Below are 24,939 nucleotides of genomic sequence, written 5' to 3' on the forward strand. Positions count from 1 at the left end.
GCGCTGCAAAAGGAACGGTAGCAAAACAGGTCTTAGGATGTCGTCGACGTACCGCTGTGCAGTAAGTGTACCTCTAATGACGACCAAAGGGGTCCGGCTGTCAAAGGAAATGGCACCCCAGACCATAATGCCTTGTTGAGGGCCGGTGTGGCGTGCAATAGTGAAGGCATAATCCCCTCTCTGCCCTGTGCGTCTTCAAACACGTCTTCGATGATCGTCAGGACACAGTTGGAAGCGGGATTCGTCGCTAAAGACTATACGTCCCCAGTCGGCATCATTCCAGCCTGATCGAGCCATGCATCACTGTAATCTGGTACCAAGAAGCGATAGGATGATTGCTTCTCGGTGCGTCGATTTTTTTGTTATAGAGTGTATTTTATAACTAAGGACGACAGTCAGCGCCGAATTTGTTGTTGCACGCCCCTAAGCAAAACAATATTGTTTTGTTAGACATTTATCACGAAATGTAGCTGTGTAGAGAACAGCACAGGGCAAAAAAATCTATAAACTGGTACTTGCTTTAATATTTTGCACAAAATATTACTGCCTACATGTTGCTTCTTAGATTATTAGTTTCCTTTTAAATAGTAACTTTGCCTTTACAGAAAGTTATAATTTTAGTTTAGATTTAATCTGAATATATAAGTATTGCTCAAACAAAAAATGGACGCGTGTCAAATTCATAGTAACGATAGTGGCACCACCATTAAGGATTATGAAAGGTAGGAAACTGCATATAATTGAAAACATAATAGCATTTGAACAGAATGCAAAGTCGTTTTAAAGATGGATGCATCAAGAACTAAACAAAGCGCAACTATATGAGCCAAAAGATGAGAGTGAACCAGCCTTTATTGTCAAAATATTGACTGTTTACATTGAACACAGCTTGGAACGAATGACTGTAAGCAAATTCATGAAGGGTGGATGCCAATTTTAAACTCTTCAAAAAGGATGGGTCAGTGATCACCAATGAATCCATTGCTGCTCTTGATTGAATACTTAAAAGTAATCCTAGAATTTCGATTTCAAGTATCTCTTCATCATTATGCCTGAGTAAAGGAACGAGGAAATCAACTTCTGCCATAAAGAATCGGACTACTCCGTAAGTAGCATAGCTTTACATTCAATATAAATGCTCTCATGCGTGCTAGTTAATTCGCTATATTCTTAACCTCCTTTATTACCTAAATGATGGTGTTTTTGTCTCAACAATATTTCTGAAACTATCACGCATGTTCTGTCTTATTTAAGCAGTAGCCCTTCTATTATTATATATTTCAGTGAACAAACAAATATTGTGTTAAAAGAGTCAATTTGTTAGGGAGTTTTCTATTTTCTGCAAAAGTAATGTATATCGCAGATAATCTTTAAACTTAGTGTAAAAAATTACATACTCCAACGCAAAACATTAGTTTCATTGTAAATTCTAAAATTTTGCCGAGTCAGAATAAGTATTTTACAAATTTAAGATTAATATAATTTTAACTATGCGTATACAAAAAAGTTTTGAATAGAATATAGAACAGAATGCTGATAAAATTACTTCATGCTCAAATTTTTATACTTTACGTAAAATATTATTGCCCACCTATCGCTTCCTTGGTTGTCAGTTTGATCTCAAATGATAAGTTTGTGCTGAAAAAAAATTAAGTATTATTGATATTAAGTTGATGAAATATAAATATAGAATATTGTTTGTTCATTAAAAAATCAAATATTGTGCTAAAAAAGAACGAATTCGTTTGGATTTCATTGTAAGGAAATTTACTGCTGGAATATGGTGCAGGGTATTGGTAAATTAACACACCGCTGTACACATATAATAAAATATTCTTGTAAACGTATTCCTGCACAAAACTTTAAATTTCTCTTAAATGCTTCCTATGGCAAAGTAATGAATAAGATCACTATTATCTGAACTATACTTTTTTAAAATGATTAAGCAGAATATAATACAATTTTTAATATTATAGTTTGGTAAAATAATTTTACTATCGTTATAACGTGATTAATATTTTTACAGTTTTTAGAGAATTTATTTTACTTATAATTAATCGTATTTAAGTAAATAGCTCCAATATTTTTTTTCACGATTTTTTACTAGTTAAATACAAGTAGCTCAACAGAAATTATTTCATGGAAAAGAATTGAATCTTTTATTATCTAATTTGAGCTAGATCAATAGTATAAATTAGGACAGAAACCAAAAGCATGTTTTTATAAAGAAATGAATGAAGAGTGAATTCAAGCACTGCAAATATTTCAAAAAATGATATATTAATGCTGTAATGATATTATTACCAATTAAATATATGATTCGCAATAATTTTTAACCAGTTTTTCTATTGAAAGATATTGGTTTTGTATGTAAAATAATTATATAATTAAGTAAATAATATAAACCCCTTTAACTTTATTTTGATTACCAAAAATAAAACTTAAATTTGATTATAAAAATATTTTGCTTGTGGTAACGCATATCTTAATTAATTTATTGCAATCAATAATTTTTAAGTAATTGTAAAGAATTTTCAATGATTAAAAGTACTCATTACAATAGCTGTAAATTATTTGTAAGTATAATTTTTAAATTGTTGTATATTCTACCTAAGTACAGATATCAAAGAAATACTAAAGTTTTTTTTTAAGTTTGGGAATGTGTATGAAACATTACATAATAAAAAAATTACTTCGATAGCAAAAAATTAGTTTTAAGTTGGAACCAGAATTAAATTTTCGCACAGGTTTTCTTTTAAAAACTTATATTTAGTCATAATAAACAAGAACTACAAAAAATAAAAGTGAGAATACATGTTATTTTGTGTAAGTGTGATTATAAACTACTCTGCTTGAAAAATGATAAATAATCAAATCTTTTCTTTCCTGTTCCATAATTTGAAATTTTAACAAATACTTTAAATTGGCAAAATGAAATTGAAACACTTCTTCAGGTATAAATAAAAACAAATTGCAAGGTGTTTCAGGATAATTACCCAAACTTTAAATTCCTCACAAGAATTCAGATATGCATAGCAACCTGTGCACGGTGCGCCTTAACTAAAATTAAATTAAATGCTCTTACACCTTGAAAATTAGAAGAGATTCTGAATTTACAATGTTCTTTGATAATAAATATCGAAAAATTAAAATAATCTGTAAAGAGATTTAAAAAAAAATCCACTTTGAACATTTTTGCTCACGAAGTACGATATTTCAAAAATGTTAGCATCATTTTATACTTATAAATGTAAGAAAAAAATGACATATTTGTACTAAATATTTATAATAACCGTTTATAATAAAGTTTATAATTATTAAAAGTTTTTTAATTGCTAATTATAGTCAATGAACCACTACTTAAAAAACAAAAGTAATAAAAACTTAAATCGACTTTAGCGACACAAGCATTGTGAAATTAGCACAAGCACTGTGACTTTAAAAATGGCAGCTCTCATTCGTGTGTGTACACGAAGTAGAAAAGCAATTGAACCAGGATAAAAAACAAAACTTAATATCACAGCTCATTCTGTCGACGATTATTTTGATTTTAAGGAATTTCCTTTCGTTTGTATAAAAGGCGATGAAGTCTCGGATGCTCCTGCGCTTGGAGTTTACTGCAAAGATGTTCTTGCTTTTGTTCAGTATGTGAAAAATAAACGAGATGTACTGGATGTTCACTTAAAAATGGGTATTGATGGAGGAGGTAGATTGTTAAAAATATGTCTTTCTGTACAATCAAATGAGTTGGACTTCGAGTGCAGCGGTAAGGGATAGCTGCAAGGAAATTTAAGGATTCTGGAGTTAAACGACTATTCATTCTAGTAGCCATTTCGATTGCACAAGAAAATTATAAGAATGTGGATCAACTCATTTCAACGTTGAATATAAGTCGTTTCCACGGCACAATTGCAACCGATTTGAGGTTAGCGCATGTCTTAGCAGGTATAATGTCGCACAGCAGCGCATATCCATGCACTTATTGTTATGCCAAGAAAGATGAGCTAAGCAGCTGTGGTGGATTGAGATCCTCCGAAAATGTTTCATCGTATTATACAAGTTGGCTGACTGAAGGAAAAGGTTCAAAAAACAAAGCGAAAGATTATTTCAATTGCATTCATCCACCTCTAATTGCAACTGTTGGAGGAAAAACATTCCTAGACATTATTCCACCGGCAGAATTACACCTTATGCTTGGTGTTGTTAACACTGTTTTCACGCATATGTTGAAAGAATGTGAAAATGAATCGCTGACATGGACAAAAGCTTGTCACGTTCAGCATGAAATCAGACGAGGATGTTCTGGGTTTAAAGAAAATGCATGCAAAACACTTTTGGATAAAGTGTTTTGCATGCCTGCCAGTTTAAAAATCTAGCAATACTGAAGTACGTTAAAGTATTTGACGACTTCAAAAAAGTGGTTTCTGCTTGCTTCGGAAATAATCTTGACCAAAACTACAAAGCATGTATAGAAGCTTTCAAAAAGAGCTACATGGACTTAGGTGTCAGCGTTACACCAAAGTTTCATGCAGTTTTTTTTCACATTGAACAGTTCTGTGACAAAAACGGTGAAGGATTAGCATTTTTTTGGGAGCAGGCGATGGAGTCCGTACATTTTGATTTCTTAAAGTCTTCCTGGGAAATTAATAAGGTTGCTGCAGATCACCCCGGTTATTCTAAACACCTTTCGAGCGCTGTTTGTAGATACAATGCTTCACATGTTTAAATTGATGTAATTATAATTAAATTATGTTACATTTTCATATTTTATCAGCAGTAAAATGTTTAAATAATAAAAGTTTAATAGAATTACAACTGAAAAATAATTATTATATCATTTCTTTCCTTTCTATTGATATAAAACAACGCCAGATATTTCAAAATCGTGCGCAAAAATGTTCAAAGTGGATTTTTTTAAAAATCTCCCCACAGATGATCTTGATTTTTTGATTTTTAATATCTGTTAACATTGTAAATTCAAAATCTCTTCAAATTTTCTAGGTGTAAGAGCATTTTATTTAACTTTGGTTAAGGCGCACCGTGTGTGTTCAGAATCGTCTTCGTTAGCAGCCACGGAATGTTGATCACAAAAGCATCAGAGGAAACAGATCTATATTGCGGCAGTCATTTGAGCTGCCATCGCCCACAAAGGACATTCATAACATTCCGTTCGTGGTTTGAAGGATTCATGAACATTTGAATTAGGTACTTGGTCATCAATGTATTAGGTGCGGTGGACCGTAGCCACCACGTTCTCCTGATTTAAACAACATGGATTTCTGTCTTTAGAGTGCACTGAAAAGTGCTGATTACGCAACACCTGGGAATTCCGAAAGAACCATCTGTGCTGCAATACCCAACAAAATCCAGGAGTATTTGAGCGAATCCGCCAATCCACGAGCTTCGATGATTCAGGGAATAGAGCATTCGTCTTCCAATGACGTGAACCAGGCTCGAATCCCTGCGATGACTGGCCGCATCCGTCTTGCACCAACCACAGTGCTGACGTGAAATATCCTCAGTGGAAGACGGATCCTGGATTAGAGTCTCTATACCGTCAGGATAACCGTGGAAGGTTCTCTTGGTCTTGCTCTCCATGTAACGCAATTGAGGGTTAGTTCTATCAAAAAGTCCTCCACGAAGGTAAATTTCTCCCAATATTTGATCCAGGAGTTCCCTTGTGTACTGTATTGGGTTCAAATTTACAAGGCTACTGAGTTGAACACCAGTAGTCGTAAACTTAAAAATTAGGTCAGTTGTTCAACGACTGTATTAAAATATTAAATAAAATCCATGGCCCGACGGTGTGACACATGTATCGCTAGCACTGGTGCAAGCTTTGAACATTTTTGGGACATTTTCCCATATTATCTACCCTAGCATATGCAATATCTTTGCCCAGTAAATATTTCAGATTATCTCAATCTCTGTCATACTACTTTTCCATGATGCTTCCGAGACATGGGTTGCTATGTAATTCTGAGTCCTTGTGATGTCCCCTACATCATCTAAAATTTGTCCGAATAATTCTGAGACACCCTGTATTCACACTCTGTTTAGTTAAATTTACTTTTAACTACACTCTATTACAAAAACATTAACGCACCAAGAACGAACTAAGACGCGCAAAATCGACGCTCGATCAGGCTAGAATGATGCCGACCGGGGACGTATAGTTTTTAACGACGAATCTCGCTTCCAACTGTGTCCTGACGATCATCAAAGACGTGTTTGGAGACGCACAGGACAGAGGGGGGATCCTGCTTTCACTATTGCACGCCACAACAGCCCTCAACAAGGCATTATGGTCTGGGGTGCCATTTCCTTTGACAGCCGGACCCCCTTGGTCGTCATTAGAGGTACACTTACTGCACAGCGGTACGTCGACGACATCCTAAGACCTGTTTTGCTTCCGTTCCTTTTGCAGTGCCCTGGGCTGGTTTTTCAGCGGGCAATGCCAAAGGCAATGTTGCTGTCTGCAAGCAGGCAATGTTGCTGTCTGCAAACAGGCAATGTTGCTGTCTGCAAGCTTGTCAAACTCTTCCTTGGCCTGCCAGATCACCAGATCTCTCTCCCATCGAACATATTTGGGATATGATGGGAAGGCGATTGCATCTGGCACGGAATGTTGATGACCTCGTTCGACAATTGGATCGAATTTGGCCGGAAATACCACAAGAGACCATCCGGGAGCTTTATCGGTCTATGTCACTCCGTGTGGCAGCTTGCATCCAGGCTAGAGGCGGGTCAACACCTTATTGAACTTGTTACTGTAACTCTGCAATAAATTATTCAATTGTTCTGAAATTTTAATCATTTACTATTCTGTACATTGTCTTCCTATCCACCAATTTTCGTTTCAACCGGACAATTCCTTCTTGGTGTGTCGATTTTTTTGTTATAGAGTGTATTTAAAGCATCATATAACATTTCTGTTATAAATATTTGCTCTCATGGTAAAGGATCCTATTCCTATTCCTTTCAAATAATTAAAATACTAAAATGTACCATTTTATACAATTTAACTGTAGCTTTTATAATAATTTGATGCATTGATAACAAATAAGCTACTTTGACATCATTTTCTGTATCACTGAGAATAACAGTAGCGAATTGTTTATAAAAAATCTTTGTATTTTCTGTCCAATATATATTTCTGTGTAAACTTACATGCAAACTCTGTGTTCTAAATTTTATTTATTTTGCAGCATAAAATACAGCGCAATGTTTGCTTAAGTGTGCTTTATTGTTATTTTGTGCATTTCGTTACTGAAATTTTAAAAGAAAACATGTGTTTTATTATTGTACTAAATGCTATCATTACATACTTTTTTACCGGTTTAAAGAAGTTGATTTATAAAAGGTCGAGAATCAGTGCTCGCAAAAAGTTATTTTTAACTTAAATAGCATTCATAAAGTCAAGCTCTTCGAAACAACTCATTTAATAATCTTAAAGCATTAAGATCGGCTCATTAAACATCTTTATTGGTTTATAAAATTAACTAATTTATGGAGGAAGAATTTAATGCTTTTAATAACACCTTTTAGTTCAATAAAATATTTTCGCTACAAACTGCAGTTAGTGTCCTGTTGTCAAAACCTTCGGTTTTATTTGCTTACTTAAATTGGCTCTAATTTTTACATAATTCTTTCCTTATTTTCTAATATATAATAATAATTACGATAAAAAAATTTTATAATAAAAAACGTTAGTAAACAAAATTTTAAGAAAATATTGGGAACTACAAACTCAGGTTTCTTAAAAAAGCATATAAAATTGAGATTTTTAAATATTTAAAACTTAAATAATTTAATAGTGATTTATATCAGAAAAGTTTTTAATACTATGTTTCAATTCAACGATTCAAATGTCTTAAATATTATAATTGTTGCATCAAAAATCTAATGAAACCTCTTTTTTTGTTGAAAGAATTAAGTTGAAACCGACAAATTCTACTTTTTATGCATCGATGTACCATTGAACTAATATTCTACTGTAAAAGTTATGGAAATTAAATAAAAACCATACTTAAATTTAAAAAAAGTTAATTTTTTTTGAAAAAGTAAATAATAAGTGTTAGTTTTAGGAAGAGTAAAATATATTGCTGGAATTTTTTTTATTAATCTCAAATATCAAATATTTATTATTGAAAATGTCGTATACTATAAAATCAAAGTACGGTTTAAAATACTGGCACTTAGGGTGCATTATCAGTAAAAAAACATTTTCCCGTAAAATTCATATTTAACGTAAAATATTATATCGTAATATTTATTTAAATAGAGTGATTTAATGATTTTATTGTAATTAATACTGTAAAAATTATTGCATATTGGATCATTATCATTATCCTGTAATTTATTAATGCATTATGTCACTTATAAAACCTAAGAGAAATTAATGTTCAAAAATAATGAATTTATAATTTTGTGTCTAAAAATTATTCCTGTGATAATGCTGTCTTTTCAGAATCGGCTTCCATAAAGGGTCCCTAGGCTTCAATGGGTTTAGTACTCATTTAAATTATGTTTCTGTTTTACAGCTAGAAGCATTTCTGAAGAATTTTCTTCATCCAGTGATCTTAAAAGTAAAGATTATGAAGAATGTTGCCTGAAAGACAAAGAAGAAGGTAGGTATATGTGTTCTTTTTAACTTAGAATAAACTTTTTATCTAATAATCGGATTTTTATGAGCGAAAGCGATCTTTGAAAATGTAACTTTTGCTATTAATTAATGCAGATGATATTATAAATTACGAAAACAGACAAAGGTGTTTAGTATCTTTTTTATTAATTGTTTATGTTAAAGAAAAATGGATATTTTATTCATATTTAAAAAAGAAAGATCTGCATTTAACAGAGGTGATTACGACACAAAACAAATGAAAAAAAATAGAAAATTTTAAGCGCAAAAACTCGATAGCAAAGATATTAATTTAAATACTATTCATATTTAAATATAACTTTTTGAACAAAGATTTATAGTTAAATTACCTACCAATGAGAGATATCACACCTTTATTGTAACTTGTTTAAGAAAAAAACTTAGTTCTTAGAAGAACCGCGATATTAAATTTTAAAATCACGCGAATATGAATCGCGATATTGGATTTTAAGAATGCGAAAATACAAATCGCGATATTGGATTTTCAAATCATGTAAATACGAATCGTGACATTGGATTTTAAACTCACGTGTAAATAAAAATTACTATATTTTATTTTTAAATCACGTGAATACGATGTACAATAAGTAACTTTTAAATCAGGCAAAAATGAAAATCAATGCTTGATATTAAAATCGCGAGAATATGAATCCCGATATTAGTGGATTCCGACGTAGTTTCAAATATTAAAAACGGTGAAAATCCGACAAATCAAATTGGTGTATCACGTTTATAAAAAAGTTTTGATAACGTGATTTAGAGAAGGTTTCAAGGTTTAAATTTTAGGTGAAATTTTTGTTGGATTATTAGTTTTGATTCGCAGAAGTCCGCCAATCTATAATCTTGAGATATGTGGAGGTACACGAGAAAATGACACGCCTTGCTCATAGTTTCTAGACCTGAGGGATGATATAAAAAACCCGGAATTTCGGGGGACTATCGGGTCATCGTTATAACAGAGGTTCACTCTAAATAATACAAACATCATGTTATATAAATAATGTTAATATGTAAATATTGTAAATATATGATATTTTATTTTCCCTATTTTCAAATCCTGTAAATAATTTTGTACATATCTTTTCAATTTATTGTATTTTTCATGCTAATGATTCTAGAGACCTTCCCAGTAAATAACATTATAGATAGCTAACCTATGTTAGTAAACTGCTAATACTTTCCCCTGAACTAAAGCCACTAGTCTCAATTGCCCTAGGGCCAGAAGTCAGAGGAAGAAGTGAGGTGCCCGCATTCGCGGGCAGGTACTTCGGCCAAACTCATATCCAAGTCCAAGGCCAAGGGGTACACCCTGAATACATTCACCCCTGATAAGAAATTTTTTTTTTGCTTTTATGCATAATAAAAAGAAAATTAATATCTTACCACTTTTAATGGTCTGAAAAATACCTAGATAGGATCCAAAATTCAAAAAAAAAAAAAAAAAAAAAAAAAAAAAAAAAAAAAAAAAAAAAAAAAAAAATTCGAAATATCTTCTGTTGGATAAAAATTGAAACAGAATTTACATATGGTATTTTTCAGTAATATTTGTTTTCTATCTCTTAATTATATTATTCTCTTTTATTAGTACTCCTTTTGATCTTTAATATTAATCAGGATTACATATTTAACGACAAAAGCTTAGTTCCTTTCTCATATTATAAAGTACTTGCATGATATTAACTTATTATATTACATTTTATCATAAACACATCAGTGCACCGGTGGCGCAGTCCCTATTGGACAGATGGGAGCAGTGAGTTCGATCCTGGCAGCAGACAAAACAAAACGCAGCAAACAATTCGTTAAATTTGTCGTGGCCGAAAGACATCTCTTTGGATGAGGTGTGGAAATTAACAGATAGGGGTACTAGCTCAGGCGCTGCCCACATCGACTGACCAGGGTCAAAATTGCGTGGATTTCCACCCATGGTTGTTAAAAGATCGAGCCTTAAAAAGGGGACTATGATTGGCCATGTTTGGGTGATGTGACAAATACTATTAGTTACGGTATTATAATTATTAAAAATTAACACTTTAGATTTAATTTGCGTTCACTCAGCGTAGGATATTAAATAAAAGAGCAAGAAAAGAATTAATTTTCACACAATAGCTATATAATCTCTTTTGCAAACGAGCTATATAATCACAATAGCTATATAATCTTTTTTGCATATATAACGAGTTTTAACAGACAAAAACTGAATAAAAAATAAATACAAGTAGTCCGAGAACAAAGTTATAAAGGTGTTGCTTCTGTTGTTGTTTCTAATGACACTTGGATATGCCAGGCTCGCCAGCCATTGGCCTTTAGGTAAATTAAGCAAATTAGGTCAGGAAGGTGCGCCTTTCGTTTAACAAAAGAACACCAAAGGGGTGAAGGTACGTTTTAGCTCAAAATCATACGGATAGATGGCAGTACCACTCATTGGTGAGGTCACTTTCTCAATTTACAGATCTGAAAGGAACGGAAATTTTCTCCAGATCCCTGTACCAATGGCACTGCTCAGTGATCAACCACAGGACATTTAATTCCACCAATTTTCCGAGCACGTATATTGCTCAAATGGTAACCGAGCAAACTGATCAAATTTAAATTTTATCTCAATAGAATCGAAAATTAAATTTGTGTAGAAAGACTTATGTTAACACAATAAGCAAAGTAACAACAGTAAAACTGCAAGGAAATCAGACCCCTCATAATTAACATTATATGATCTTGGATAAGACAATTTTTTTTCCCTTTAAGATAATTGTTGACAGTGAAATAATATTACAACCGTTTTTTTTAAACCTTATTATAAAAAAAGATAATGGATTTAAAAATGTATACATTAAGCATTACTACCGTAAGTACAACTTGTGATACATGAAAATAAATTAAAGGTTTAGTCAAGATTAATGAAGATGAATATCTACTCCAGAAATATATTTTTACCAAATGCGAATAAATTAAGTTTTATCCATATTCATAACCCAGCATTCATGACATATTTAATAGTTTAGATAGTTACGGTTAAGAAACAACCAAAAAATGTAGAAGTAAAAGTCCTCACTTGCATAGATCACAAGAGCCGACACACATGCTGTTCTACGAATTGAGGGGAGCAACATTCCTGTCCACTTGCAAAAGGGAAAGTGTAAAAAATACCAAATTAACTCAAGGAATTACAAATTTTGAGATCTAAAAATAGTGAGTGACCTAATGTCACACCCTTATTATTTTACAGTACGTGCAGAAATTATCAAAAATAGTGCTTCATCGTTAACTGACATTAATTTTTATAGTGGAATGGAAAATACTTTGATAAAGACTAATGTAAATGTTTTTTTCTAACAGAAACTTTTAAAGTTTATGATGGAAATGGAGGCGTTAAAAATAGAATGTTTAGGACAATCACAATGCCGAGAAATTCAACGAAAGAAGATGTAATTGTAAGTATTAATTTTCTAAAAGTTTTTTTTGACAAATTAACAAATTTAATTGTAGGAAATTAGTTTTAGATTCAGAAAAACAAAAAAGTAATTCATTTTGTCTGAGTTTCAAAAAATTGTAGAATTCTGTTCAGATGCAACTATGCAAACAATAATTATAATATATAGAAGGGCTAGAGTTAAGTCTACTGCAGGGAGCATGTACCCAATAATTTTGAAAATTGGATTGCTCCTTCAATAATTTTATTCTTTTTATGCACTTCTCTCAAAAACATCAGTATTGGTTTTTATTTAAATCTTATAGTGCCCACTAGGCATAATTTGAAATCAGTACAAGGAAATGAAATTCTGGTAAGATTACCGTACTTTATGGCAATGAAATTTATGGTAAAAATTCCATTATTCTAAATAAAAGAACCAAAATATGCAGTATTTAAATCATTCATTTAGTAATTTTTCCGTTTATTACAGTTTACCAGACATTTTGGTTTTCAAAATTATAGTTCTTATTACCACACACTTAGTAAAAAATACAAAACTGAAAAGTAACTGAATTAATGGTTTTATGCCATATCTGAATTAATGGTTTTATGCCATATTTGCCATATTTATGCCATATTTGGACATGATAAAATTACCAAATTTTATCACACATTATAAAATTATATTTTATTGTTAATTTTACCAAAATAGTTAAAAAATGCTTTGGTAAGAATGACCAAGCCTTTTGGTGTTGCCATAGATACACGATAGATTGAATCATATTCTGGCAGTTATGACCATAGTGTTCTTCTCATTACAACACTTTCATTCTTAGAAAAATTTATTCAAAGCTTAACGATAATGCAAATGTGCTCCACCCTAATAAAATGTAAACGTAATGATGTGTCCGTTGAAGTTGAACCATAGTATTATGTATCAATGTTTCAGAACTTCGACATGTTGCTTAACGTATTACCATAGGTTGCAGCATATTTTGAATGATGGTTTAACCTGCTCCGAAGTTTCTGACAGTGTAATCTTGGTTTTCAATAGGATAGGTTTTATATAGATGGCCAACTGAGAAAAAATAATTGCAATTGAAATCATAATTTAAATTTCTCATCCAGAATTTTATTTTAATATGTAATCCTATTCAGTTTATAGCATCAAAGAATTCGCTTTGTATACATACAGGTGAAAATTTACGTAACGCTTACGCAAAACACAGATTAATATCTTCAAACATAATCATGAGGCTTTGTGATTAAAACATACGTGTCTGTGGCCATCGACTTATCATCATATTTCATTCTACTTAATATTTCATTTTAATACTTTTAAATTTAATTTATTTTATATTTGCTTTGTTAGAAGAGTCTTCATTTTTGTTTTAATGTTTTCTTGCAGATGGCAGCTCTAAGAGCGTTTCATGTTTATGATGATGCCAGGTTATATTACTTAACGGATGCATATGGTAAGTAAAGAAATATCTTACCTTAATATTACAAATATCAGTTACAAGTAGGAGACACTTCTGGCAATAAATATTTGTTCCATATTGCATTTATCATCACGAATAAGTTCATTGGATTCAAAAATGGATTACTGCAGTGTCTTGATGACACAAATATAAAAAAATGCATTTTATATTAAGTTATAAAAATACCACAAAATATTTATGGGATATACAAAACATGGGTTATACTATAATAAGCCGCATTTTAAAAAAAATTCCGGACTGCGTTTAAGAAATATTTTAGTGACACATATGCTAATTTTAAAAATAATATTTTTGTGCATTGCTCTGTCATCTAGTATAAATTCCAAAAACTTGTCTAGCGCCTATCAGGGAACAATTCTAAGAAGCAGGAACCTATGGGAAAAGTGTTACCCATGGAAAAAGTGGGATTTATCATTATTTACTAGTTCATTTATCATTTCGTCGCCGTAAAACATTTTTTGATGAAATACTTGGAATGAAATCTCAATATTGTTCTTAAATCCATTAATATTTATGCCTAGATGCTAATGAAAAAGAACTAGAATCAGCTGCTCCTCTTCAAAATCTAACGCGGAGAGATGGGCGGTCAGCAATATTTCTCAGGTTTCGTCCACCAGATCCACAATCCGGTTACATCAAAGTTTATCCTGGAAAACTGGGGTAAGTGCGTTGACTCAATCAGTTGTTGTCTTAAGTCAAATTTTTATTAGTGTACTGCATTCGATTTTTTTTTCTTAAATAAAATTTTAGGTGTGTGAAATATATTGTGCGTCAAAGAATTCCAAATGTTTTACATTGAAATAAAGTTTTATTATATTTAAATGTACTTTTAACAAAAAATTTCTGTTCAAATAAACATGTGTTTGTTGTTTCAAAATTGAAATTTTGAGGAAAAAAGTTAATTAGCCTATATATTTTTCTTTAAAAAAAAAAGAAAAATGCATAAAAATCATTTAATCACTTTTGTTGAGATGTGTTCAACAATAAACGGGAAAAATGTTTTCTGCTTTATTACATTAAAATTTTTTTTTTAAAATTTCCCTTTATATAGGAGAATCACAAATGTTTTTCGAATTCACAACTTATTACAAGTGTTTGAAGATAAGCCATTTTTACATTTATGAGATAAATTTATTAATAACAAAAACTTTACCTTTGAAGTGACTTGCTTACTTTCTTTTTTTGTTAAAAATCAAAAACACTATTGTAGGAGATTTAGTTCTTACAATAAAGTCTACCATTAATTTCCTTTTCTTTTTAAATAGATATATTGAGTTTTTTTAATCTTTCATTAAAAACAACCATAATACTAACTAGTTCTATTAAACAATATGTATGCATCGGGGAGATTTGCCTTTTTCGCTGTAAAAAATTCCAGATTAAATTTCAGTGTAACGTACCGGCAATTTGCGTGCATCATCCTATTTTTACCGTAAAATATAATATCCTAACTTTCACTGTAATATTTATTTAATTAGAGTGATTTCACGATAATTATAACTGTAAAAATTACGGTACATCAGATTTTTTGCTCCATGGCATGTCTCGGTAAAAAGCATCGGCACATTAAGTATCGACATTTAACCAGTATTTTTTAGCATAATCCGGAATTTTTTACAGTGAACTTTTCTCACATCTTGCTTATTATAGCTTTCTTCTTTTTTTTCAGAAATTTTTGACAGGCATAGTTTAGCACGTTAAATGCCATGTGTGTCACCGGTGACCGGCTCTGAGTTTGTCGTAGCTCCACAGGGGCCACCGGTGACCGGTGAAGCCAGGATTATTAGACACACATAATTCGAGTAAATTTTTAACGTTTTTAATTTTTTTATATTATTATTGTTACTAAAATGGTTTGAAGAAATTAATGCAATACATAAGGAAAAAATCATTTTGGCCAGACTGGCAAGCCATGTAAAATTAGCGTGGCATTCAACGTGTTAAAACGAGTTTTTTTTTAAAACTTCGAGTACGTAATAACTATTAAGTTTCTCTCTGTGGCATTTAAACCCTATTATTATGCCATTTAATTTTACACTTAATATTTCCTTAAAGCTAATATTATTTAACAATCATTGTAAGTTTATTTTCCAAACTAAATTAGTAAATAATACCGAGCTAAAATCCATGACAATAATTTGAAATGAAATGACAAAGCAAAGATTTAGTTCTTTTCTCTCCCATAAAACAGGAATATTGATGAACACCAAGTGATACCTGTAACTAGTGATGATGAAGTAAACGATGTTATGGAAAGGGCTTTAGAAAAATTTGGACTAGATCCCTCTGATGTTACAAAGTATAGACTAAGTGAAGTATCATTAGATAAGGGATGTAAGTATTCGCTGTTTTTATATAAAGTAGATCATTTACATTAAGTAGAATTCCAAGCGTAACAGAGGGGAGATGACGCAGGTATTTTATCCTAAAAAATGTATTAAATATAGGTGAAAACAAAAAATTGTGCAATAATATGCTACTTTAAGGTGCAATGTTTAATTTAATTGCATAAAATAATAAAAGAACCTCATAATTTAATTGCCAGGTAATTAGTAACAGAGGGAACAAAAAAAATCCCACATTTTTGACATGCACTGTTATTTTCGCTATATTCTGTGATTCGGAACATCCTAAACATTATCTGTAATTTTTTTCAATTATCACATTTCAAGGTAAATCAAATTATTATAAGACTTTTTAAATTGCTTATACATTTTCATTAACTTAAAAAAAATGCAATGTAACAGAGGGGACATTTTGCAAATTTGACAGATAGTTGCAGGGAAATATCATGCCATTTTATTAAACATTGCATCTTAAAGTAGCATATTATTGCACAATTTTTTGTTTTCACATATATTTAATACATTTTTTATGATAAAATACCTGTGTGATTTCCCTTCTCTTACGCTTGGAATTCTACTACTGGTTTCAGTTGGCACGGAATTCAACTAAATATTGATTCTAAGTATATTATTTAGTAACAGGCGGTGAAAAGCCGATCCAATTCTGAGTTTACGATTATCAATTTTTAACTTCGCAACCTTGTAGTTTTGAACCCAACTCAGAAGTCAAGGGAACTCTTGATTCAAACGGTGGGATAAATTAGAGTTTATGGAGTATGTTTTGATAGAGTCGATTCTCGTTTGATATACATATAGAAGAAAACTACGAAAACCTTTCACGATTAGACAGATGGCAACGGGATTTTAAAACGTGTATCGTCTACCACTGAAGATATTTTTCGTCAGCATAGTGGTCGGAGCGAGTGGGAGGAGAATTCGTATCAACCAAACATCTTTTGTATTCAAACCTGTGTCACCTCACTAAGAATTGAACGTTCTATCCTCTGAGCTACAGCGACTTTGATACGAATTAGTCACGTCCTTTTGTTCTCATATTGCATATAAGAATAAAATAACGAACACTGCCAAAATAATAAAGACCGAAATTACAATTCTAGCACCAGCCCATAGGGAGTTTGAACCTATGACCTAAGGGTTATTAGCACGATGCTCAAACCAACTGAGTTTATAGACTATGTCTGCAAACATTTGATATAAATATAAAATAATGACTGATAATGAATTTTCGTCCGGTAGCGCGAAGCTCAAACCAACTCAGTTTATGGACTGTATTTGCAAAAAGTTGCTATGAATATAAAATGACTGATAATTAATTTTCGTCTGATACGAGGCCCGGAAAAAAAACTGACTAATTATAGTTGAAAAAGACGACCAGTACCAAATGCTCTCTATTTGCTACTTAAACCAATAAAGGATTTTTTTTTTAGTCATAGTTATTAAACAGAATTTAGTGAGCGAAAAAAAATTTTAACTCTTTTTTTTTCATTCACGGAAAACATTCGCAGACTTTTTTTCTCGTTCAAAAAACTCTTATAATGTAATGATGTAATGTGATTGCCTCAAGGTTTCGTTTTCAAAAAAGGTTGAGAGGTTGTTAAGTTTAAATTACGAATTTTTAACCATATCTCTACATCCAGATTTGTGATAAAAAATGAAAAAAATAGATAATAGTAATACTACCATATTTTTATTAGTTTATTTATAGTGCTCAAAATAAAAAACGGACCACCCTGAATAACTTTTGATCTAATGATCGGATCTTCACGTTCTAGGACTCCATCGTAATGGTTCGAGGGGGTGACCTCATATATGCTTATTAATTAGTGCATAGCATTTAATTGTACGACTTTTTAGAAATTAAATTTTTCAGGAATTATTCGACTGATTTTGCTCAAATTTTGTATTCTGCCATTTAAAATTACATTCTTTAAAATGATGTACGAAATTGTGTACCTTACAATAAATTTTTTTTGACTGCAATTAAAAGAAGAATAAAGTGTAATAAATATTTGCTAGATGTTATTTTTTGCTTGAAATTATCTTTGGACAAAGGAATTTTATAATTATGTTTAAAAATTTTTGAGTTCTCGAGTCATGGAGGAATACACGAAAAATAAAATTAACAATGACGAGTTCAAACCCTGGACCAAATTCTTGATCAAACTATTGGGACCATATTTCCCAGAGGGCGGCTGTCTCCTATACTTTGGGGGACAGAAATCCAAATCCGCCAAAAAAAGGTATGTTTATCTAAAAAAAGTACGTTTTTGTTCATGATTTCGTAAATTAAAATATTATCTGCACTAATTAAGTAGAGGTTAAAATTGAGTCCTATAACGTGAAGATCCGATCATTAGATCAACAGGGTGGTTCGTTTTTTTGCGCATTGCACATATTATTGTACTTTCATAGCTGAAAATTACTGTTAAAAATAGATTGAAAGTTAACTCATTTTTGAGAATTTATTATTGAAAGGTTTCCTATTTCGGAGGGAGAATTACAGCACTATTGCCGTTTGACTATAGCCCGTAAATTTAATACTTTTTACCATTAATATGGGTTATTTTATTAGAGTGATGAATGTACACCACAAGATTAATTTCACGCCAGTAAATTTCACGCAAATTTTAATATTTTTTGCATAACAATGAGGATTAATATTCGTACTTGTATGGGACAAGTATAGAGCATTAATGTTGATAAATCTTTTTATCGGGGACTCTCCACAACTATTTCAAATTTTATATACTTGATGTGTAAAGTGGAATGAATCACAAGCAATTAACTTTAAAGATAACACAAGTTAGACATCTTAGTTTTTTTTTTTTTTTTTTTTTTTTTTTTTTTTTTTTTTTTGCAAACTACTTGATTGGTAGTTGTAGCGAAACTAACTCATTTTCTTTGCACTTGATATACTTAACGTGTCAAGTGGAATGAGTCACAAGCAATTAATTTTAAAAGTAACATGAGTTAGATATCTTAAAATTTTTTTGTAGCAAATTATTTGATTGATATTTGTATCGAGACTAACTCATTTTATTTGCAACCAAATATTTTGTCGCCTGAATTCTTGCAATAATTTGGTTGGTAAAGTATTATCAAATTTTCTTAACCTTATTTCGGGACTCCTATTTTAAGTGATCGGTAATCACCACCTTAATATATATCTATAGAATCCTTATTGATATTAAAGACAAAAAAGTATACATACTAGTATATACAAACCCTTATTTAAGCAAGAAAATGAAAGAAAATAGGCTATTGAAATCAGCCGAATGCATACCTGCCAACTTTCACTCTTTCCGAGAATGGATTTTCAGAGTGGTTGTAAAACAATAAACGAAAAACAATCTGACTCAAAAATATATTTATATTTTGATCCTGTTGAAATTCGCTTGTGCAAGGATTATTATGCTTTTATATATTTATTGTAATTATTTATATGTAGTGGTGGTCAAACTCATTTATAATTATCATTATAATTCAAAAAGTTAATTAGAATAACATGAGTATTGCTACCACTTTAAATATGAAAATAAAATCCTCCGGAAAATCCGGAAGAGTTGGCAGGTATGCGAATGAATAGACGAGATGAAAAACATCAAAATCAGAATAAATAGCTTGATAATACTTGGAGATGTTTCTTTTAACTCCTGTCTGCTTCCTTCGGATCTAAAAAAGGGGGAAATTCCTTTTTGACTAAATTTTTGACATGGATTCTAAAAACATATAATGGTATTAATTTGTTCGTGTTTTTTTCTCCTTTCAAAAATAATTTAGTTATTGGGTGCGTTTCAAAATAATTGATTGCTTAATTGATTTACTTACTTGGGCACCAAATCTAATTTTTGCTGTATGATTGAATCTCGCTGCTAAAAATGCAAAAGGAAACAAATATTTGACTTTTGATTTATTTGTGAATAAAAATTTCGAAATAAATCCGTTTTAAAATTTATTCTGGCAAGATTTTAAAATTTATTCTAGCAAGACAGATAGCGTCAAGGGATACAATGCAAAAAATTCTAGTGGTTGCAGAACGAATCTGTTCTAATTTCATTTCAGTGTTTCGTAAATTTGCTATTACTGTTCCATATAAGGTTGTGTCATTGTGTTGTATGTAAATTCATAAACAAGAATATTTATAATGCTATTGCATTTTTGTTATAGAAATTCTTTTTATTAATGAATATATGAAATTTTTTGTTAAATTTCAGCTGTTCACGAAAGGCCAATGGATAATCAAGAAAGCCCTTGGGAATTAATCAAAAATATAGCAAGAGTAAGTTTAATTACGTTTTAATTTTTTTTAGATTTTAAACTTATTTATCAGATGAATCAGTAATCACATTTTAAACTTCATATTTTACCTCAAATAGTTTCATTGTTTTGAGGGTTATAAATAACCTAATGTTAAAATAAGTTTTTTTTAAAGCTCAATTTTTTTAATAATTATTTTCCAATTTAAATAGTATTATTTTATTTTTAATTTTATTTTCATAATAAATGAAATTTATGTATATTTTTTAATCTTGTTACAAAATGGAAGATATGTAATGGGAGATATTTTTCCACTAATTTTTAAGATTAAAAATTATTTATTAACTGTCATTTTTTTTGGAAACTGTTATACACGATTTTAAAAAAAATAAAAAAATTCAATATGTTAATGAAAAGAGTTTAAAAAAAGAGTAAAGCAAGAAAAAGGGAAAATAAAACTAAAAAAATAATCTTGTAGATTTGGCTGCCCGGCTGGTATAGTGGAAAACATAATTTTTGTTAATTATATTTGGAAATTGTACCAAACCCGCTTAAAGGAATAAGTGGATTTGGTACATTTTCCCGACACTTAGTTGCCCGACTGCTCGATTGTCCGACTCCATTTGCTCGACAACTCAACTTCTCGATAGTTACTCTTACCAAACAGTAAAGGAAACCAAGGAAATAAAAATAAAAATATGACCACCGAAGCCGACGTCTTCAGGTGGTACCGGCCCCGGTAGCCATAAAAACAAAACTATTTCTAATTGAGGGAGAAGCAAATGCCTAAATTAACTCCCTCAGTACCCCGATGGTTTTGTATAGAAGTCCAGGAAAAGACATGAAATACAAATAACAAATTACGAAAAGAAACTCAAACAGAATCATCAGAAAAATAAAAACTCTCTTGGTCAACAAACAGGTCCGTTTGTCCGACAACTCATTTTTTCAACAGTGCATTTGCCCGACAAAAAAATTACGAAAACTCTACTTAATTGATAGATATAATTGATCAGATTTATCATTAATTTATGAAAAATACTAATTATGCAATCAGTGCACATCCTTCATTACAGCCACCTTCCCTCTGCAACGACTAATGCATTAAGAATAGTATTTTATTCCACAGTATTTTGAAAGTGCAAACCAAATGGATGCCAAGTTCCCAGCGCGAATGAATATTATTAATCATCAACTATTGAAACGACGCTGTACTGACTTTTTTTTACTCGCTTTCTTAAATCATGTGAAATGAGGAAAAAAAACTTATTAAATAATCAATATTGCAAGTAATAAGAATTAATAAAAATGATATCTAGAAATCGTAACAAATCTACGCTTTTCTGTTTGCATTTAAAAAAACTAATGAAAGAATAATAAATATTGTTTCTTGTAGACGATCTTCTTCTACAGCGATACAAAAGTTAAAATTCTTTATCTCGCGTTAGATTTGCTAAGGGTAATTTGATTTGTCAGCTTAAGACGCGTCATTTTTAGTGGTCCAATCAAATCCAATGCTCTTGCAACGTCATATAGTTGTTTCTCTTACAAGAACGAATGTTCACCTTATTTATCGAAATATGTCGCCAAGTCTAGGATTCCAGTAAGACTAAAAAATTATAACCTTTTTTTAATAAGTCTATGATGTATATTGTAAGAAATAGAACGAATAAAATTTCTGTCTGACGTGTTTAACTTTTAAAAGCTTTTGTATAATTTTGAATATTTTCATATTTGTATAGTTTGATAACTAAGTAAAACGGAGCTATATGCAGTTGCGGATAGTGACTTAAATCCTGCACCGCAATTTTTTCTTAACTTGCAATGGAATATAGAATTTTGATTCGAACGGCAATTTTACTGAACATGTAATTTTATTCAGTGGTTCTGTTTTGAATCTCATACAATTGTTCTTATTGGTTTCAGAGCTAAAAAGGCCGTGCATTGTTGTAGTGCGACATTAATAGTAGTAATAATAAAAAATATCACATCAAAACAACATGAAGCAACTATTTCACATTAGACTTGAAAAGTGTTTTCACAACTTAAAAGAAGAAAAAAACTTAAAGTGTATTTCGTTCGAATCAAACGTTCAGTTGGTATGAACAAACTGTGGACCTTTAAAAAATAAAGGTTGTTTAAAGAACCTTTTTGTGACATTCTATCTTTAGTTTCTAGAATAATTATTTGATTATGCATATTAGATCGTCTAAAGATTTAATCAAATGTGCATTTTTCTCTTAAAAAGAAAACATCACAGTCGTTGATGAAAAGAAAACTTGAAACACTTTTCTTTTCTTGCACGCCGCCACAATGCATTAAGACGCTCTGCTGTTCTGTTCCAGGGTTGCATTATTTTTCATGTCGGCTTGGCGATTATTTTATTACCCCCTAGTTTATGTGTATATATGTTCATCAATAATAAACCCATACATTCGGCAGATTTTTGTTTAATAGAATAATAGTAATGATAGTACTATAAATTTTAAGATAACCAAACTTAATACTAGTACATGTTATTTTCTTATATTTCTTACACTGTATTATTTGAAATTCTATGGTTATTAGTATTTATATATATATACATATTTGTATATATAGTTAGTTAGAGCATTTATGCTTCATATTACTATTTATATAATAATGAATATTTCATTTGCTTTCAAACAGGAATCAATTAGGCAAAAAGAATTGACTAGGTTTTGCTTACGGCAAAAAGAAGATTTACAAAGTTCATCTGTCGCTCTTTTTGTAGGAAACCTGCCACCTAATTTGTCTCAGAGACAATATGAAATGATTCTTCTTGAAATGTTAGGAAAACGTAAGTATGAACTAATTCAAGAAGGGAATTTTCCTCACTGCTCCGATAGAACTATCTAAGGGTTAAATATTAAAAGTTTTAACAAAATATAAGTGAAAAGTAATACTATATTATCAAAAATTTTTTTAAATTTTTTAAAGATCTCAGTAGATGATAGTTTTAAGATATATTTGAGTGAATTTGAGTAAATTACCTAAGTTTATTACTTGGCAATAGGAAATAAAGATGTTTGCCTTTGATTCTTGTTCATAAGCTTCCGAATGGCGAAATCTCTAAATTCGAAACCTTATTTAAACTTAGTTTGTCGCAACATTTAAAATTTTAAACTGTTATTATCATTAAACTGTTATTAAGCTGTTATTAAATGCTAAAATCATATTAAACTGTTGCCAAAAGACATGTTTTTAAGCATGACAAGGAACATGTTCATGCTCCTTATTGACTATTTATTGAGAAATGCGCTTAAAATCTTGTTCAGCACTGAAACGAAAGAAGATTGTCATTTAGTTTAGTCATTCACTGATATGGGTGAATAAAAAAAAATAAAGAAAAACAAGATCGTCAGTTTTCTAACACATAGCTAATAATATTTATTTCAATATGTACCTAATACTTGAATTGATTAAGCATGATTGGCGTCTATAACAGTATGGATGTTTTTCAGCAAAACTTTTCCATTAATTTTGCCTTTAAATAAATAAATAATTTTATTTTTAATTTCAATTACCGTTGATTTTAAATTATTTACCTTTTTGAAACATGCTATAAAAGAATTACTATAAACAGAGTAAGCATGTGGTTTCTGATAACTTTAGAAATACTTATTTGGTGACGTATTCCTCCCATGCTACCACATTAACGAATTTATCCAACTTAGCGAGTAAAAAATAGTTAGATATTAAAGTACGTGAAATAACATTTTTTTATGAAATAGAGCTATAAGCTCTCAAATATCACACATTTTATTTTTGAAAGATTGTTAAAAAAATAGAATTATCTATAGTTTAATTTCAAACAATTCCTAACGCTTAAACCAATCAAAAAATTCTAATTCGTTTTTCGCTCATCCTGCTCGAAAGGTTTATTGCAGAATGTTCAAATGACGACATTGACCTTTCCCGTGCTTCGAACTACCAGTATGCCAAATTTCATTGTATATGTATATAGATATAGACAGATTGAACAAAAATAAGGTATTTTCCTGAAAATCCATTTTTTCTTCAGGAAAATCGCTTAACCTTTTATTTTTTCAATACAGTTCTGAAGTTTTTCCCAATAAAGTCAGACAAAACAGGATCCTTACATTTTCTCTCTTTTCCAAAAAAAACTGCATGAATAAAAATATTCACATTTTCATTTGAATGGCTCCAAATAATGATGATGGTAATAATAATTTAATGTAAAAGAAAATTATATTTTAGTGGGTAAATAAATCATATTTTGGAAGTATGATAAAATTGGTCGAATAAAACCGGGTTTTAGTAAACTTCCCACTAATTGGATAAAAATAGATATGTATAGAAATATAAGTTAAGAAAAAACAACGTATATTTCTGACTGAAATATTTATTTAAATCATTAATATGTGGTCAAATGATTCAATTGGCTATCTGTAACTCGAGAAGAAAAAGACCGCTGAAATCAATTGGTTGTGTATAATTAAGACAGCGTGTTAATCATAATTTTCAATCATCGGATCAGGTTTAATTGGGTACTAGTAAATGACATCACGTATGGGTGTCAAACCTGATTGGCTACTAAATCGTGGCATAAGCAAATGCCATGATTCAGCAGCTACGTAATGGCGCTTGCAGGTTCCCAATTGCATACGTTGCAGTATGCTATTCTACTTTTGTATTTTGTTAATGTAAAATTTGCTTATAGATGCCTCTTTGTTTTCAAATTTCTTTTGTTTA

General features: G+C 30.6%; 2 protein-coding genes across 3 annotated transcripts in view; both read left to right on the plus strand.

The window, feature by feature from the left end:
* Nucleotides 1-8,623, plus strand: part of LOC122269518 (diacylglycerol kinase theta-like) — a 49,883-nt gene extending 41,260 nt beyond the window's left edge. Inside the window, exon 6 of the mRNA XM_043043103.2 lies at nucleotides 8,394-8,623. Within this exon, the coding sequence (XP_042899037.2) occupies nucleotides 8,394-8,402 (9 nt within the window). The 3' untranslated portion in view covers nucleotides 8,403-8,623. The remainder of the gene's footprint in view (nucleotides 1-8,393) is intronic.
* The window catches only part of LOC107452310 (diacylglycerol kinase theta), a 41,581-nt gene continuing 25,140 nt past the window's right edge, over nucleotides 8,499-24,939 (plus strand). For both annotated transcript variants that reach the window (XM_043043102.2, XM_043043101.2), the window contains exons 1-7: nucleotides 8,499-8,630; nucleotides 12,002-12,096; nucleotides 13,486-13,552; nucleotides 14,101-14,239; nucleotides 15,771-15,913; nucleotides 20,160-20,224; nucleotides 22,873-23,023. In XM_043043102.2, the coding sequence (XP_042899036.1) occupies nucleotides 12,046-12,096; nucleotides 13,486-13,552; nucleotides 14,101-14,239; nucleotides 15,771-15,913; nucleotides 20,160-20,224; nucleotides 22,873-23,023 (616 nt within the window). In that variant the 5' untranslated portion in view covers nucleotides 8,499-8,630; nucleotides 12,002-12,045. The remainder of the gene's footprint in view (nucleotides 8,631-12,001; nucleotides 12,097-13,485; nucleotides 13,553-14,100; nucleotides 14,240-15,770; nucleotides 15,914-20,159; nucleotides 20,225-22,872; nucleotides 23,024-24,939) is intronic.

Source organism: Parasteatoda tepidariorum, chromosome 3, assembly GCF_043381705.1.
Source record: "Parasteatoda tepidariorum isolate YZ-2023 chromosome 3, CAS_Ptep_4.0, whole genome shotgun sequence".
NCBI lineage: Eukaryota > Metazoa > Arthropoda > Arachnida > Araneae > Theridiidae > Parasteatoda > Parasteatoda tepidariorum.